Genomic DNA, 19,238 nt, shown 5'->3' on the forward strand with positions numbered 1-19,238 from the left:
TTAATGAATAAATGCACTCTAACAAGTTCACCTTAAAATAATGTGTACCCAATAAAATAAAAATAGGAATAAAAACATATTTTTAATCAAATCAGTTCAGTAAAAACAAAGTAAGCCACATCACTAGAGTATATTTTAAGTGCTATATAATAATGACATCTTAAAATAAAACAATCTTTTCTTTTTCTTTCATAAAATCGGTTCATCAATCACCGATAAAAACCACATTACTTACTAGAGTATAATTTAAATAAATACTTTAAGTGTTAGAAAACTTACTTTTAAGTAACAATTCAATATTTAAAATCGCATAAATATCATTGGAGAGTGCTTATACATGCGTTTATTTGCATGTCTTATTGTTCTAACATGCTGTATTCAGCACATCCATATCAAACTTTAAAAGGATTCCAGTCTTTCCAACTATATCTGATTTAATCCTGTGTATTCAATATTGTTTAAACAACATCACACTCAACAACTGTTTCAATAATCCCACGAGGATTATGAGATTTGTGCACAATCACTAGAAATATATGCCATCTGTTACAGCTGATATCTGCCTAACATGAATCACAAACCAGCATGTAATCCATCTCAACAACCAAAGAAAGATGGAAATTATTGCTCTTTACTCACCCACATGTTGTTCAAACCAATATATCATATTTCAAAGCTTGTGTACTATATTATGCATGCGGAAAAAAACAAAACAGATGAATATTAACTCATAAAGCTATCATATAACTTCAAAAGCTGAAGTTAATTTGTTTATTTATTTTAATTTTATAATCAATAAATAGAATTACTGTACCAGCATTTTGTTTAGGCAAGAAAATAAAATAAATAAAGCTCTGTCATGTCTCATAAAGGCCACTAGATGTCAGTGTTTCCTAACAACAAATGGCCATCTGTCTCCATTCAACATCTCGACTGGATCTCGTTCACTCGTACGTAACGGAATTACGTAATTTAATTACAAAATAAATACAACTGTAATCTGTTACAGTATGAAAATGAAGATTACAAAGGGGGTTACATCTGAATATTTTCAGACATTCAGATCTGATTGATTTATTTCATAAATTGCATTGACTGCTCAAAAATATGAGACACCAATGTTTTAGGACACATGCTTTTTTGATAAATGTTTTATTTCCTATTTGGCTTTGTGTATATGCTTTATTTTTATTGTTAGATCCAGTGTTTCCCGTCATAGCTGTGCAAAGATTTGATTTCAAAAAAGTATCATAGCTATTAAACTATTTCTTGTTATGACTTTAAATCTTGATTTAACCTCAGAACAATCTCAAAGTAAACATAGCTGATTTTGTGGTGGCTGTTCTTTAAAATTAAATTATTATAATCTTAATTCAAGTTATGAAGGTTTTGAAAGATTTACAGTAATCAGTGTTGAGTCCTACTGTAAGGTTAACCCTCACTGATAAAAATTATAAATACTGCAACAAATGCAATTTATACATTCAATAATTTAGTTCAGGCAAGATAGTTACAATACTTGTTACAATTTAAGTAGGGTAACTTGTAATCTGTAACCTTACATTTCTGAAGTAACCTTCCCAACACTGTTCAGTACAGCGAGTGTTCAGGGTTTGACACGGGTTAGCCTGCTTTCATTAAATCAGTCCAGGACCACTGCAGGTTAATCCAGGGTTTGTTTCTGCTTCCTGCAAACACCGGGGCTGCTGGGGAGATTTATGAGCTCAGTGGTGCCAAATGCATGTGCTGCCTCTCAATACTGATCTTATGGATGGTCTAAGAGCAAGATTTAGGATTCGGTTTGGGTCATTTGTTAGTTTTATTGCTTTCTGGCACGCTCTGTCATGTCTGATGTGGAAAGTGTGTTGTCTCGCAGAGGCACTGATGAGGCCGTGTTTATTTACTGCCGCTTGGCTGTTTATGAGGGGATCAGTATTATTCTTTCTGTCTGTTTTGGATGGATTACTGCTGATTAAAAAGAAACAAATCACGGGAATCTGTTAAAATTCATCTCAGGGATTAAAGCTTTGCTGGGGAACTGGTTTGGACTCACTTACAGTTTTTCTCAATCGATTTCTCCAATGTAATGTACTTGTTCTCAAAACAATAAACACAGCCATCCAAACAAAAACTTATCTTAACCAAACAATTCAACTTTACTGTAAAATGAAGCACTGCAATTTTTTCTAGTAATGCATTTATTAAAAGCAAATATTAACATCAAATCTATAGGTGTGTTCTCTATTTATTATAAAACACATTCAGCTGTAGATGCACACATGTGACCCTGGAGCACAAAACCAGTCTTAAGTCTCTGGGGTATATTTGTAGCAATCGCCAAAAATACATTGTATGGGTCAAAAATATAAATTTTTATTTTATGCCAAAAATCATTAGGATATTAAGTAAAGATCATGTTCCATGAAGATATTTAGTAAATTTCTTACCGTAAATATATCAAAACTTCATTTTTGATTAGTAATATGCATTGCTAAGAACTTCATTTGAACAACTTTAAAGGAGATTTTCTCAATATTTAGATTTTTTGCACCCTCAGATTCCAGATTTTCAAATAGTTGTATCTCAGACAAATATTGTCCAAACCATACATCAATGCTTATTTATTCAGCTTTCAGATGATGCATAAATCTCATTTTTGAAAAATTGACCCTTATGACTGGTTTTGTGGTCCAAGGTCACATATTTGTTTCTGCCTAGTGTGTATTGTTTGTTTTGGCCTTTGTTTATCCCAAATGTTTTTCTTTGAACAGGAATTCACTTCATCTTTTTATATTAAACTAATAATTCTAAATGAATTATTAAACAACGACAGAACAGAGAAAGTGAGTCACTAACAAAAACATGCCATGGTAGTAGCATTGTTTTGGACATGTACCATGGCAGTATGAGTTTTTTTGCAATACCTTGGAGTACCATATAAATATCATGGTACATGAATATGCTAATTATTCAGCTCTATGTTTTTTTCAAATTTTATTTAAAAGGCAAACTCAAGTACATGAAAAGAAACAAACAAAAAAACCCAACATATATGAATACAAAAACAACAATATAACCCTATATATCAAACTACTTTATTATCTGACACCATCACTGTGTACATTTTGTGAGGAACTTACAATCCACATTCTGCTTGAAGCAACGGAAAATCAGACCAGCTCATGATTTCAGAATGGTCTGGAGGGACAATAAATATATCCTACAAAATCTCACCATCATTTATATGACGTCACCATCATCTGGCCTTTCACACGGTACAAAAATCCTTAATTCTTCCCAGATGGATCTCAACCAAGAGAACATCTTGCCAAACTGATCCAAGACCAACATCACTCCACCAGATCCCCTGAGAACTGATCTAAGATCAAGACAAACTTCCATCAATAACTCATGAGACATCGGGTCGGTGAGCAGATTAAGGACTCGATACATCTCAAAGAGTGACATTTCTCAAGTGTAATTGGATTGGAAATGTCAGACGGCCACGTCTCTGGGAAGCTGCGTGTTGTTTCGTGATGTTTTAATATGTTTGCGGTTTGATGTGTGACAGACACCTGAATGCCAGTGACACCACTGCATCTTTATTAAGACCGATTTGAGACATTAAGATACAGAATCTACCTGTTTGTGCAATTTGCAAGGGACAATTTGCGACAAGCCCACGTATAAATAAACATGAAAATGTGACTGCTGAAAATACCAATTGAAGATCTACAAACCTCCCATTTAAATAAATGCCAATTTACTGCATGCTTTCTGTGAACAGCAACTGCGTGACATGTATTGCGAGGAACAACACCAACACTGACATTTGTGAATCGAGCACTTTCATGAGCCTCATTTACATGTAAATGACTTTTTATGCTCAAAAGAATATATCTCACGCTAAAGCGTTGCAACTGTTTCAGTGAATTTGAGCGATTGTGTGATTGCCTTTCTTTTTTTTAGTGGAGATTGCTTAGCTGCATTATTCCATAGAGCGCTGCAGTGATTAGCCTACGTATTTTTGTAGGCTAGCCAGAAGTTAGCCATACGATGAAAGTCTCAGAAACGTTCTGGCAATGTTATTAACAAATGTTCTTCCAGTAATGTTAATAGAACATTCATTCAAATGTATCTGGTCTTTTCAAAGTGTTCTTATAAAATGTTCTATTTGGACATTTTTAAATGTTACTACTTGTTATTACAAAAAGTACAAAATTAATGTTCCCAAAATGTTTGACAAATGATAAAATGGAATGTTCGTTTAACATTTATAACCAAGAAAAAAATATTTAAAAACTAGACATTTTGGCCGTTTGCATGCTCGGAGACATGTTTTAATGTTCTAATGTCATAATATGCCGACTGAATTTCTATTGGTTTTTTGGATTATTGCAGAAAATATTGGATTATTGCATGCGTTTTGTGTGTGCTCTTACTGAAAAACATCTAATGCATTTCTGTTCAGTTTATCATATAATGACCGTTGACCTGCCCGGGGTTAATTGCACATATTAGGTTTTCTCTCAGATGCAGCTTTTGCTATGTAAAAATATACAATAGGATGAGGACAAATGTGCTTGTGTTTCACTATAGGATGGGATTGTTTGCTTGCATTGTATTGAATTCTGGGAAATGTTCATTTATCATCTGTGACCCTTTGAACACAGTGGGACATCCGTTTAACGTATACAAAGAAGAGATATATGATGGTGATTTCCCTTCTGTCATATGACACAACACTCAATTAATCACTCTCAGACTGTTACGACCTTCTCAACTGAATAAGGCTGCTTAATGAACATTTCCCATGACAACAGAGAACACAGAGGGAGAAAAATAACAAAAGGCCTGTTGTCATGGAATGGGAGTTTATAATAACCAGCAAAGGGAAGGGAACTTTGGGAAACACTTTCTTCAGGTTTTAAATGGGCCTCACCTTCCGGTTAGTTTGTAACCTGAAACCACTAAGATGCAGTGTTGGGTGCTGATGTCTCTGTAGTGATTAAACATGAGATACAATTCATTTTGTGTATATTTAACAGGCATTCGTGGTCTCGTTAATCTATTATTTGTTCCTGGTCATATCGTTTTGACTGAGCACAAAGTTTAACTTTATATTTATTTTGAACTTTACCGTAGTACAGTGCTGACTTTGTAGCATACGTTTGACTGAATTGTTAGCTTTTGTTTTTATTTCCTCTTACATAAGCCTCTTATACTTTTATAATGGCTATTATTGTTAATTAAAACTGACATAGGGGGAAGTCGTGGCCTAATGGTTAGAGAGTCGGACTCGTAATCGAAAGGTTGCGAGTTCGAGCCCCCGGCCGGCAGGAATTGTAGGTGGGGGGAGGGAATGTCCAGCGCTCTCTCCACCCTCAATACCACGACTGAGGTGCCCTTGAGCAAGGCACCGAACCCCCAATTGCTCCCCGGGCGCTGCAGCATGGCTGCCCACTGCTCCGGGTGTGTGTTCACGGTGTGTGTGTGTGTGTGTGTGTGCATTTGTTCACTACTCACTGCTGTGTGTGTGCACTTGGATGGGTTAAACGCAGAGCACCAATTTCGAGTATGGGTCACCATACTTGACAATACGTCACGACTTTACTTTTTTTTACTTTACGACGACTTTTATAAAAGTGGCAGAGTTGTGCTTATTTTCGCGCTTTTTCGTCGATCGCTACTTTCTGGCATACACCACACCTATCTAGTAAAGGGTACTGTTGGCAATGGAAACGCAAGCTGGATCAGGGTGTTCAGTCCCGAACTGTACCGTACCGTACTGTATAGACCCGTACCGCTCAGTGGAAACGAGGCATTTGTGATCGTTCTGCAGTTACAACCCTAATTCCAGAAGTGTTGGGATGTTTTTTCAATTTTAATAAAATGAAAACTAAAAGACTTTCAAATCACATGAGCCAATATTTTATTCACAATAGAACATAGAGAACAAAACAAATGTTTAAACTGAGAAATTTTATGCTTTTATCCACTAAATGAGCTAACTTCAAATTTGATGCCTTCTACAGGTCTCAAAACATTTGGCACGGGGGCAACAACATCCTACATTTCACTGCTGGTTATACTCTGTATAATTGTGACAAATAAAAATATTGAATCTTGAACAAAGGGCTGAAAATGCAAGAAATTTTGAAAATATTCAGCTGGGAGAACATCTAGCAACTAATTAAGTTAATTGATATCAGGTCTGTAACATGATTAGCTATAAAAGGGATGTCTTAGAGAGACAGAGTCTCTCAGAAGTAAAGATGGGCAGAGGCTCTCTCCAATCTGTGAAAGAGTGCGTAAAAAGATTGTGGAATACTTTAAAAACAACGTTACTCAACGTCAAATTGCAAAGGCTTTGCAAATCTCATCATCTACAGTGCATAACATCCTCAAAAGATTCAGAGAAACTGGAGAAATCTCTGTGTATAAGGGACAAGGCCGAAGACCTTTGTTGGATGCCCGTGGTCTTTGGGCCCTCAGACGACACTGCATCACTCATTGGCATGATTCTGTCATTTACATTATTAAATGGGCCCAGGAATACTTCCAGAAACCACTGTCGATAAACACAATCCACCGTGCCATCTGCAGATGCCAACTAAAGACCTACCATCTCTATCAAAAGGAAGCAATATGTGAACAGAAGCGCTGTAATGTCCTGTGAGCCAAGGCTCATTTAAAATGGACTGTTTCAAAGTGGAAATGTGTTCTATGCTCAGACGAGTCCATATTTGACATTCTTGTTGGAAATCACAGACGCCGTGTCCTCCGGGCTAAAGTGGAGGGAGACCTTCCAGCGTGTTATCAGTGTTCAGTTCAAAAGCCAGCATCTCTGATGGTATGGGGGTGCATAAGTGCGTACGGTATGGGCAACTTGCATGTTTTGGAAGGCACTATGAATGCTGAAAGGTATATAAAGGTTTTATAGCAACATATGCTGCCCTCCTATTTCAGCAGGACGATGCAAAACCACATACTGCAGCTATTACAACAGTATGGCTTCGTAGTAGAAGAGTCCGTGTGCTGAATTGGCCTGCCTGCAGTCCAGATCTTTCACCTGTAGAGAACATGTGGGCCATCATTAAAAGAAAAATACGTCAACGACAACCACAAACTCCTCAGCAGCTGGAAACCTATATGAAGTTCTATTTTTGGCAAACGTAAAAGCTCTTTTAAACCAAAAGTGAAATAAATACGCCTCAGGCCGAAGGGAATATAAATTCACAACTGTACAGTAGAGGTCACAGCATTATGTTTACACGGAGCACACTACGCCTCTGCACTTCCTCTTAACACGTAGTGTTGCCAATTCATTTTCAGGTAAAGTTGCTAAAGGCAGGTCGATTTGGTGCTAAATGTTTGGATGATAGTTTCATTATGTAACCAAAACTGCTTCATTGCGTAGAATACACACTGAAATGACACAAATCTCAGCAAAGATTATAATTTGAAATATGTTCATTTTGATTTGCTCGTAAACATAATATAAATATTTCATATTATTTGTAAAAGTATTATAAACATTTTTATTACATTGAATTATTGAAAAGTTACATTTTTGAACAATTACATTTGATGTATTTTCTAAATGTTAATTAGTAAAACTACACATTATTAACAATTATAGTTTTAAGCAGTGTGTTGATAGTAAGTTTAATGCTACACTCTAAGGAAAGTCCATAAAAATAAGGCACATACTTCTGGAATTTTCTGTAGGCTATTAATTTTTTAATGGCTAGCAGTTCAAATTTTTGTGTGGTTAAGAGAAAAATGCTTGCCTTTTTATCATTTGAGTCACTTTTCAAAAGTTGCCAAATACATTTTAAAAATAGCTAAATTTGTGAAAAGTTGCTAAGTTGGCAACACTGTTAACACGGGGACAGGAGAGCTGTCAATAAATGGGTAAACAAAGTAACTGGCATTACGTAATTGAAAAAGCAATGCATTAGTTTATTAGTTACTTGAAAAGTAATCTGCTTATGTAACTCCAGTTACTTGTAATGCGTTACCCCCAACACTGCTACAATGTTTTCCACAACGCAGTTTATTCTAGCTTATTAAAGTAGACTTGATGGGGGAAGTCGTGGCCTAATGGTTAGAGAGTCGGACTCGTAATCCAAAGGTTGCGGGTTCGAGTCTCGGGCCGGCAGGAATTGTAGGTGGGGGGAGTGAATGTCCAGCGCTCTCTCCACCCTCAATACCACGACTGAGGTGCCCTTGAGCAAGGCACCGAACCCCCAACTGCTTCCCGGGCGCCACAGCATAAATGGCTGCCCACTGCTCTGGGTGTATGTTCACGGTGTGTGTGTGTTCACTGCTGTGTGTGTGTGTTCACTGCTGTGTGTGTGCACGTTGGATGGGTTAAATGCAGAGCACGAATTCCGAGTATGGGTCACCGTACTTGGCAGTATGTCACTTCACTTCACTTGATGTGTAAGAAAGGTATAGCTGCTGTAGTAGTTATGTTAAGGGTTAAAGAATGTAGAATACGGTCATGCAGGATAAGGCATTAATAAGTACTAATTAATAAACAACAAATATGCTAGTAATATGCATGCCTTTGCTAAGGTGCTCTGGGTGCTTGCTAAGTGAGTGGTCAGTTTAAGAAAGGAAAATTTTACAGTCCTAATAAATTATGCAACAAAATCGACACAAAACATTCAGAGCTACTCAGGGGTCGCTGTGCCATAAACAAGTGAAAATCAAAGCTCGATGTCCCGAATGCATCACTGAGCTCAGAACATCTACAGAAGAGCTCAAGAGGAACAGAGATATTTTCCAAAACGCCAGTCGCCATGAATTACTGGGAAAGACAGAGGTTACGAAAGCTTTGATGCTTGTGTAATGTTGGAGGTGTTTCCTGGTCGTTTATATTCACTCACAGCTGGAGTTCATATCATGAGAGAACAGAGCTCTGGGTTTGGGTCAGTTAGTGGGATTGGGATTCAGTTACGCTGGTTGGACCTTGTTTTGGGATTTTTATGCCCCTTGTCAAGTTAACATCTCTGAGAGAATCTACACAGTTATGTAACGTCATCTTCAGGAAAGAAAATTAGACTTAGGTGGTTCAGTAATTATAAATGGAGAAATATTGCCTGATCTCAGTGAATCCTGGGCCTCAGATTAATATCTATACACACAGAACATACTGGAACGGCCACATCAGATGAATTCATCTGGAAAGAGCAAATGGAAAGGAGTCTGTTATACTGAAGAGAAGAAACAATTTATCTCCATCAAGACAAGACAGAAACCCTGTATTCAAAATCCAGATGTGCATCCAAAGGGTTTCTTACACATTGGTGAGCCAGTATAATGGAGTTATGATCCTGGATTCATCATATTTCACAATTAAGATGCACGCAACAAGGCTTTGCCGATTTGTTTTGTTAATTTGTTAAGCAGTCCGTATATCCATGACTTTTTTTTGTAATATTCAGTAAAATATTAAACTCTTCATACCATATTAATTAGATTTATAAAATGAAAAAAAAAAATTAAAACTACCTTGTTACTTCTTATTTCTTTCTTTTGATAATCAAACTGTTTTTTATATATATATATTCACACACACACACACACACACACACACACACACTTTAAAAAAAAAAATGGTGATTAATTTGTGTCCTCAATATTAATTTCCATCCGGTTTTATTCTGTCTTTTTGTAAAATCTCTATACCAAACAAAAGACATTTATTAAAAAAGCCAAAGCCAATTAATTAAGCCAGTTAATTAACAATACTATAATAGTATATAAATAATACTAAAATAACACAGGACAGAATAACCTGCAATGAGGTTTTTGCTGGCTGTGCTTAAGACAGGAACATCTAAACCAGTTTAAACCAGCTAAGACCACCAAAACTGGTTGTTTAGGCAGTTTTTTCTAATAGTTTTCGTTTATTAAAATATCAATTTAACGTGCCCTCAATATCCATTTACATCCTGTTTTTATACCGATAGTTTTTTTTATGTTTATTTATTAATTTAAAAGTCTGAGTGCAATCAGAGCACATTTCCAAAAGTTAAAGCACAAGCATAATCATTTATTAAAAGAGTTTCAACATGTTCAGCAGATCAGGAATGACCCAAAAAGAGGAAACATCTTGATCTGAGTGACTTGTTTTTGAAGTCTGTTCTACGCAAGCGAGCAGAAACGCAGACGTGAATGTTTGGAAGTGTATGGTCCTGTAGTACACAATTGACTTGAAATAGAAAATTTCATGAAACCAAACTTGATGCATTTAAGGTACATTTTGAGCATTAAACAAACAATATACCTATAAAATCATTAAGACGTATGTGTTATAAAGGCAAGGCAAAATATGCTCTAAACCTTCTTTAGGAGTAAAACCAGACCTGGGGCAGAGATAAGAGTCCATGTTCAATTCCTATGACAGATCATAGAAAGATGAGAGGAATAATAGGAAAAGATCTGTTTCATGCTAATTTCTCCGCTATGGCTTTGGCTCTGGGAACAAAAGGCCGATCATCATCGGAAAAGCACCACAGACTTTCTTCAGCCGGAATGAGAAAATCAGACCTACATGCAGTTACATCAGATACACGAGAAATTATAGCTGTAGGAAACATAGGAAATATTAATCAGACCCTGGTTCGCTTTAAAACCTTGTTTGACAACCCCAGTGAACTTCTAAATAACCCTGCTGAGGAAAAGAAACAGATTAAACCGGCCTCAGGCAGCTTGCTGGTTTCCACTGGTCAGGATTGATGGTTTCAGGTGGGTTATGGATGCTTGTTAGTTTCAGTCTCACAGTCCTGTAACTAAACAGCTAAACTGGAAATACGTTTTGGATTTGGCAAGCTCTAATCTGACTGGCTTTACTCAACTTCTGGCAGGTTTTGTTATCAGACTGCCTGGTACAAGGCTGATCCAATAAACACTTTTGAGGGAAACAAGTGACTGGATTTGCCAAAGTTTTCCAAGTTAGTATGTTTGAACGATATTGAGGGTTTTGTTTGAGATGTACATATAAGTAAAACACATATTCATAATTATCTTTCTTTTAGATGCACAGATTTTTTCCAAGCTGGGAATATTTCTAAAATCTATTTCACAATCTTAGAAATAAAGGTCTAAAAAAAGGAATGATTATTATTTTATTTTTTTTGCAGCGATGCCATAAAAGAGCAAATTTGGTTTCTCCAAAGAAAATTTCAGCAAACATTTTTTGCTATTTTCACAACAATGAACGTTTCCATGCACGGATGTTAAAGGTGCCAAAAATGATAACTGATTATTATTAAGGATAAAACTGTCAGTAAACAGCATATATAGGAACAGATAACTGGACAGAATCAATGTTGTTATAGTAAACTAATCTACTAAAAACGATTTTTCTTTATTAGAAATATTGCCTTGCCACCTAACTGAAATAAGTCCTAAAATTACTAAAACTAAAATCAAAATAAGTTAAAGCTAACTGAAAATATATAAATAAAAATATTAGATGAAAATGTAAACTTGTTGCCTTGACACCTAACTAAAATAAAATAAGTTTAAGTACTAAAATTACTAAAACTGAAATAAAAATAAAGCTAAATAAAAAAACAAACACTAATAAAATAATAAAACGATAACACTTTTTTCAAAATGTGAATATATACTATAATAATATATAAATAACACTGAACAGGATAACCTGCAATGAGGACCAGAGTTTATGCTGGCTGTGCACAACAAAGGAAACCAGTTTAAACCAGCAAAGACCACCAAACCTGGTTGTTTTAGGCTGTTGTTATTTTTCAGCAGGGAGGATTTCATAGAAGCGATTACGAAAACACAATGTGTTCTTGGTTTTCACCTCACATCTCTTCAACATCGTACATCCCTCATTTACATGTAGCATGATCCGGCATAATTTGTTCCATTGGTTTTCCTGGTTCAAGGCTGTGTCTGGAATACATTAAGGTCAAAGGTGGCAAGAGAGAGTGTTAATAAACATGCGAGTCTGACGTGAGAAACTTTGGAGACTGTAAGTCTTTCTCTCTCACACACACACACACACACACACACACACACTGCAGCTGTTTCGTCTCTGGACTCACGGACTGGAGAGGAGAAGGTTGTTTAATGCAGGAGAGGACGTGTGTCCTCAAACAGGAAACAAACAGGAAACTCTCAAGCTATTATGGGATGTTTGGAAAGGATCCTACTAGGCAATTTGCATTGTGCAACTTGTGATGAATATCTGCCGTTACATTTTGCACATTTTGTGATAAAGTGCAGAGAAAAAAAACAGAATCATTAGTCCACTTTTTGCTTTTTGTTTAGTGCTGCTAATGGAACACACTCGATCTTTCAAGATTGGAACAAGATCAGTCAGGGTTAGACAGCTGGTTAGTTGCTTCCCCAAAGCATTTCAGCCAGGCTACTTGTACAGTTGTTCCAAACAGTATTAAAAAGCTAATAAAAAATTCCACTTGCAGTGGTATATGTGGTATAAAGTTGCATTTAAATGGCAGACGGTGCTAGAAACGGCTCGGTTGCTAAAAACACATTTGTCACCACAAATCCAGAACTAATATTTCTTGAAGGTTTGATTTATTGGATTTGGCATACAATTACACCGAGACATTTGTGAGAGCTGCAACACATTTAAATTTGGCAGTGAACAATGCAGAGTTTGGAAGTGCGTTTCTACCACGAGATTAAAAAAATAATAAGGTATTGAAACTTTTTATCTCACAATTTGGACTTTTTAAGGTTAAATCTTAAAATGCAAGATATACATTTTTTTAATTCCGTTGTGGAAACAAAAGAGTCATAAGATATAAGACATAAACTCTGAGAATAAATAATAAATAAATTAGATATAAACATGGAATTTCAAGAAAAAATACTGAATTCCAGGATAAAGGAAAAAGTGAGAATTGTGAGATATAAAAGTCAGAATTCTGAGGAATAAAGTCATAATTGTGTGAAATAAAAATTATTTATAAAAATAATTGAGTTGCAAGGAAAAAAGTCAAAATTCGGAGAAAAAAAGTTGTGAGCTATAAATGCAGAATTCTGAGGGAAAAAAAGTCATAATTCTGAGAAACCAACTTGGAATTGAAAGAAAAAGTCAGATTTCTGAGAAAAGAGTCAGAACTGGGAGATACAAATGCAGAATCAAGAGGAAAAAAACTGAATTGCGAGTTTATATCTCACAATTCTCAGAACTGCGAGAAGAAAAGTGTGAACTGTGGGATAAAAAGTCGCAATTACCTGTTTATTTTTTTATTTCATGGCAGAAACGGGCTTCCATTGCTTAACATATCAATATGGTCATGCAAACAAATATAGACCATCTGTTAATATAAAGATATTCTGTTATAGTTGTCATTTATTTACAACTTTAATATATACATAAACAGTCTTAACTCTTAGAATTTCTCAGTATATTTCTCATTAAACAGCCCTAAGCTAGAATTTCTTAGTATATGTACATTAAAACACCTGAAAAGAGTCCAAACCTGACAAATGACCAGTAAAGACATGCTTGGCATGCGTGTGAAAACATTCATTTATACGACAAATCTCATGCCCGGAAGGTTTCATGCCACCAAAGTGAGGCTAATAATTCATAAAGCAGAGTGTTTCCTATGTTTTGTTTAGTGCAACATTCATTTATTGTCTGGAAACTGATATATTTTGCTTACAGCGATCAGCTCGCTCTCGGCTTTGTCCCTGGCAGCAGGCGTCTGGTTTACTTTGGCGCAAGGGTCGCGCACTCGGGGCCAAAATAAATCCAGCGCTGGGCTTAAGTAGATGCTTATCGCAGGAAATGCCTCGCTGGACTCATTGTGCCACAGTCCCTAAAGAGATTTACGGCGTTTTCCATGTTCCCACTGTTTCCTTGATGGACAATTGATCTATATGAGCAACACGGGACGAGAGATTGTAAAGCATGACATGCGGCAGCGTGAATACATTCGTAATACAACATAACCTCAAGTGTCTTTTGTAAAATGTTTCTACATAATAAAAAAAAAAATTCAGTACATTACTGAAAAAAGTTTTGGATTTTTTTTGTTGTGTTTTTTAAAAGCATGTTTCTTTTGCTCACCGAGACTGCATTTATTTGATCAAAAATGCGGTAAAAATGTGAAATATTATTACAATTTAAAATAACCGATTTTTATTTGAATATATGTTAAAGTTGAATTTATTCCTGTGATCATTACTCCAGTCTTCAGTGTCACATGATCCTTCAGAAATCATTCTAATATGTTGATTTGCGGCTCAAGAAACATTTCTGATTATTATATGATGAAAACATATTTTGTGATTTTTTTTTTTTTTCCAAGATTTAAAAAAAATAATAAAACATTTCAAAGAAGAGCAGCTGTTTGAAATACAGTACATATGTTTTGTCACATAAATGTCTTTAATGTCACTTCTGATCAATTTAATTTGCCCTTGCTGAATAAAAGTATGAATTATACTTGCAAAAATATGAAGCAGATGAACTGTTTTCAACATTGATAATAATCAGAAGTAAATCAGTATATTAGAATGATTTCTGAAGGATCACGTGACACTGAAGACTGGAGTAATGATGCTGAAAATTCAGCTTTGATCATAGAAATAAATTACATTTTGCTATATATTCACATAGAAAAAAGTTATTTTAAATTATAATAATTATTAGAAATTTTACTGTTTTTACTGATTTTTTTTGTATTAAATAAATGCAGTTTTGGTGAGCATTTAGATTTTTTTTTCCAAAATATTAAATATTATTCCAAATGTTTGACATATGTCCTTATATTAACATAATTGCTTTGAAAAAATCTGTTCTTCAGCAAGAAGACTGAATCTCCGACAGCAATGAAACTATCAAATGGAGATTCTGAAGCAGCGAGGAGCTCCAAAGTCCCAAAAGAGATCTCAGCAATGTCTCAAACTGTGCTAAGATCTCCATATGAACTCCATCATTCCTCATCAAATGATCTGAGCCGCTTCGCGAATTCATCTCTTGACTCTTACTGGATGATTACAAGTGACTCATTTGAGTCCATTTTTACTTTTAAGACGCTTCAACGAAACAGAATTAACTCCATCGCATCTCTTGAGCAGTAATAGTATGTTTTATCTCATCTGGAGCTCAATCAGCATCCAAAGCCTGGAGTTTTATAACCCTGCTGTGAGAGTCTCACCAAAGTGCGGATCAGTAAAGTCACATTCCCAGGGGCCGCCTGCATCACGTCTCGGCCGGAGCCGACCTGCTGGTTTTTGGGGAATGATCAAACTCTTTCCAGGTGCCCGAGCTACACGTGGGGCTGCGGTTGGCGATCTTGGTGAGCAGCGAGGTTCTCCGTAGGCTGCTGTCCGAGTCCTCCTTCCGGAAGCTCTGCTGGATCTTGTGGCAGCACCTGAAGCAGTGAGCGAAATCCTGCAGGAGGTGTCCGCTGAAAACCATGTAGATCCACGGGTTACAGCAGCTGTTCAGGCTGGCCAGCAGCGCAGACAGAGTGACGGCCGTGTTCTCCGAATCTAGACGCACACAGACAATAACTGTAAATGCTTGAAATAAAAATATTGCCAATAAATAGTCCAGTAATCCAAATAATTCTTTCCACAAGTAACACAGTTCCTATGTCTCACTGCCGGCTGTTCACCGTAGCAAAGCAACACAGCAACAATGATTAACATAGTAACATTTTATCAACAGCTTAGAACATTCGTCATCCAATCAGAATCTACAATCACTGTATCAGCCAATCAGCATCCAGGACCGGAACTATGTGTTTATAGTGTGTAAACACTAAAAATATATAGTTTATAACTATAGATATAGATTAACTTCAAAAAAGATGTTTATAAAAAGAATGATATTATATGGTAATTTTTCTCCAAACCAGATCTCAATTCAAACTTATTTAAAAGTATCAACATTAAAAAAAAAAAAAAGTATAAGAAACATAAACTTTTTTTTTTGATGGGTTTTAATATTTTTAACCAGGTGTTATGCTTATTGTGTTGCCAGATGTTAGTGAAAATAACTATTCAATATTATTTCTTATTTATATATAATAAACTGGTAATTATGTCTCTCTTTCTCTCTCTTTTTAGTTTGCCAAGCATACAGTATGATGTAACATTTGATCAACAGCTTAGAACATGCGTCATCCAATCAGAATCTAGAGTCACAGCATTGGCCAATCAGCATCCAGAACCAGAGCTATAATTATGTAACTATGTAATAATAATTATATCACATAGTGTTTTTTTAATCAAAAAGAGTCAAAGAGATATCCAGATTTATTTATACAGATAATATAATCCATATAAAATATAGATTCGAAAGTTTTAAAATATACATGACTTTTTCTTCTCATTCACTTTTTTTCTGTGTGTCATTTTTAACCAGTTAATTAATATGCATGCTATGTTGCCACATGTTAGCAGAAATAAATATGATTTGTTTTCCCTAGTTTGCCAAGCATCATATGGATAAGCAAAAACTTCGCGTCAACATTTCACAATATGTGTCTTAGAATCTATTTGGGTTTTCAGTCAATCTGAACAAGGTGTTAAGACTTCTGTGTTGCCAGATATTAGCGTAACATAATATATGACTAAGCTAATAATTAATTTGTTTTGATTAAAGTAAAGTAATCTGTCTTGTAACCATGTGAAAATGGGGTATCTAAACCATAAACTCATGTGGAATTTTAATGGCAGATTTACACATCAGAAATCTGCAGCTGTTCTGTTTAGACACACTATTCTGGTCTCATGACTTCATTTCTCAAATGATCTTAATAAGCATATCAGACAGACTATATTTAACACGTTAGCGCCTCTTTCCATTAGCTGCTGTGCTTTTGAAGGCGTCCTATAAACATCTTGAGCATTCTGGTATCATATAAAACCATTTCATTATACGTAAAATACAATAAAGTATTTGCATATTTAATAAAAAATTCAGTATAAAAATCCATGCATAGGGGAACATTTCTATTTTAAATGTTGCCCCATGCCCCATGATTACAATCTATTTTGTGTTTATATTTGATAAATAATTTGAATAATAAAAATGGACCAAATCAACCTGATTACACAAATTTAAGATCAGATCAGGTAGAAATAAGATTTTCACTTTGTACAGTGTGCAATACAACATTACTACATAAATGCAAATATTAATTAAATGCATGATATTTTAAATATTAAATTGTACTACCTGACATATTTAATGATATATTTAAGTTGTAAAATGTTGCTCAGCATATATTGAACACTTACATATGCTTGAAATGCATTGTATTTTACCTGCTTGAATGTACATTAATCTCTTAAGCATTACACAACATCATTTTTGTTAATGATATAATTAAATGGAAGTATTATAAAGAGTTACCCTGCATATTTAATACTGCAAATTTTAATATGCATGAAATATATGAAAAAGTACATTACATTCTCTTTGAATATACATTAGACTGTTAATCATTATACAAACATAATTTATGTTAATGGTAGCCTATACTTAAATGAAACTTACTATAAAGCGTTCAGAGAGTTTAAATGTAGTTACATTTATAACACATTAAGATTTAAATGTATGAAATATATTTAAAAAATATTTTTTAGTGTACAATAATGTCAAGCATTATATATGATAATGTTTGTTAACTATTAAATTAAATATGACATATTTCAATTCTACATCTTATTTAAATGATAAAGCTATTTAAAAAGTGTTACTATATGCGCATTCAATACCTGAATCACACTTTCATCTTTCCCTCCTTTTTCACTCACCATCCCAGCTGAAGTTCTTGTCCCACACCGACCACATCTGCACGATGAAAAACGGCGCCCAGCAGATGATATAGGCGAGAACGATAACGAAAGTCATCTTGACGGTGCGTAATTTCGCTCTGGAGATGGTGGTCACGCTGCTCACCGAGTTCTTGCCGATCAGCCCGTTCTTGTGCGCGCCATCCGCCGGCGTCTTCTTGGTCTTATATCTGATGTTCATCCTGATGCTGTGGCATATGAATCCGTAGCTGGTCATTAATATGATCACCGGGATGAGGAAAATCCCCGCTGTGATCCAGGTGATGTAGGCGCGGGGCCCCCAGGGCTGGATGAAGTGACCCCAGCAGTCGTAAACCTCAGAGCCGTTCTGGATCTCACTGAGGGAGAAGATGAAGTACTGAGGGGTGCTGAGGAGCAAACTGCTGATCCATGTGCCTGCGATCATGATGTGGGACCGCCGAGAGGACTGCTGGAGGGTCTTGAGAGGGTGGCAGATGGCGATATAGCGATCTAGAGTCATCATAACCATCATGTAAGTGGACGCGAACATGCCCATCACCTGCAGGTGCTTCACGATCCTGCACAGAAAGTCCGGACCGTAGAAACGGAAGGTTATTTCCCAGCACAGCTGTGGAAGGACTTGGAAAAACGCGACCACTAGGTCTGCCAGGCTCAGGTGTTTGATGAACAGATGCATGCGGGAGGTTTTCTTCTTGGTGTTGTGGATGGCCACCAGGACGCTGCAGTTCCCGATCACGGCGACCGCGAAGGTGACGCTAAGGACGGCGATCTCGATTTTCGCGACTTCTTCGTCGCGTCCGAACGGGTCGCTGGAATTGACCGGGTGCGATGCGTTGCTCAGGTGTCCCATTGTAAGTTTCGTCAATAATAACAGCAGTCCAACGCGTTAAAATGCGGGCGAACGACGTGCGTAAATGGAAACAAGGGGGTCCCGTTGCGCGCTGCTCCGCTACGAGCTGCAGATGCGGAAACCTAGTGATTAAATATCTGTGTTAGTAACAAAAAGGTTGGAGATTTAAATCCCACAAGGGTTGACTCATAAACTATCTTCATTTCGCCCTTGACCCAGACTTATTCAAGGAGACACTTGGAGTTACTTTGGCTAAAAAGCGTCTCTAAACAAGTAACTGTCTATTTGTAATTAATATCTAATGCCTGTGCAACCCAGATCTCCAAATGTCTCTTCCTGTCTGTCTGAGGCTCTGCTCAAAGCCTTTTAAACCCGCCTCAGATTTCAGTCACGGCGCGTAACGCGCGCAGAGCCAAACCCACCGGTGTTCATCAGCTCAGTTCAGTCCTATAGTTTAGAGTACATAGGGACAAACCCTTCGCCTCCCCACCGGACCCTAGAGTAAACACCCCTCCTAAACTCTGCTTTATGCTAAGATTTGCCTTGACACATTCCTATATAGTACACTACA

At 36.3% G+C, this 19,238-nt stretch overlaps 1 protein-coding gene across 3 annotated transcripts in view; it reads right to left on the reverse strand.

Moving 5' to 3' along the window:
* Positions 1-19,009, reverse strand: part of avpr1aa (arginine vasopressin receptor 1Aa) — a 552,460-nt gene extending 533,451 nt beyond the window's left edge. Inside the window, exons 1-4 of one of the 3 annotated variants that reach the window (XR_013783962.1) lie at positions 17,797-19,009; positions 14,507-15,522; positions 14,229-14,448; positions 13,090-14,081 (exon numbers count right to left, since the gene is read on the reverse strand). Coding sequence is in view for 2 of the 3 variants with exons in the window: in XM_079412018.1 (XP_079268144.1) it covers positions 15,230-15,522; positions 17,797-18,667 (1,164 nt within the window). In the remaining variant the exon portion in view is untranslated. Of the gene's footprint in view, positions 1-12,565; positions 15,523-17,796 lie in introns of those variants that run through there. The other 2 variants (XM_079412019.1, XM_079412018.1) reach the window with 2 other exon arrangements.
* Between the last annotated feature and the right edge of the window lie 229 nt (positions 19,010-19,238).

This window comes from Barbus barbus (assembly GCF_936440315.1).
Source record: "Barbus barbus genome assembly, chromosome: 48".
NCBI classification, from domain to species: domain Eukaryota; kingdom Metazoa; phylum Chordata; class Actinopteri; order Cypriniformes; family Cyprinidae; genus Barbus; species Barbus barbus.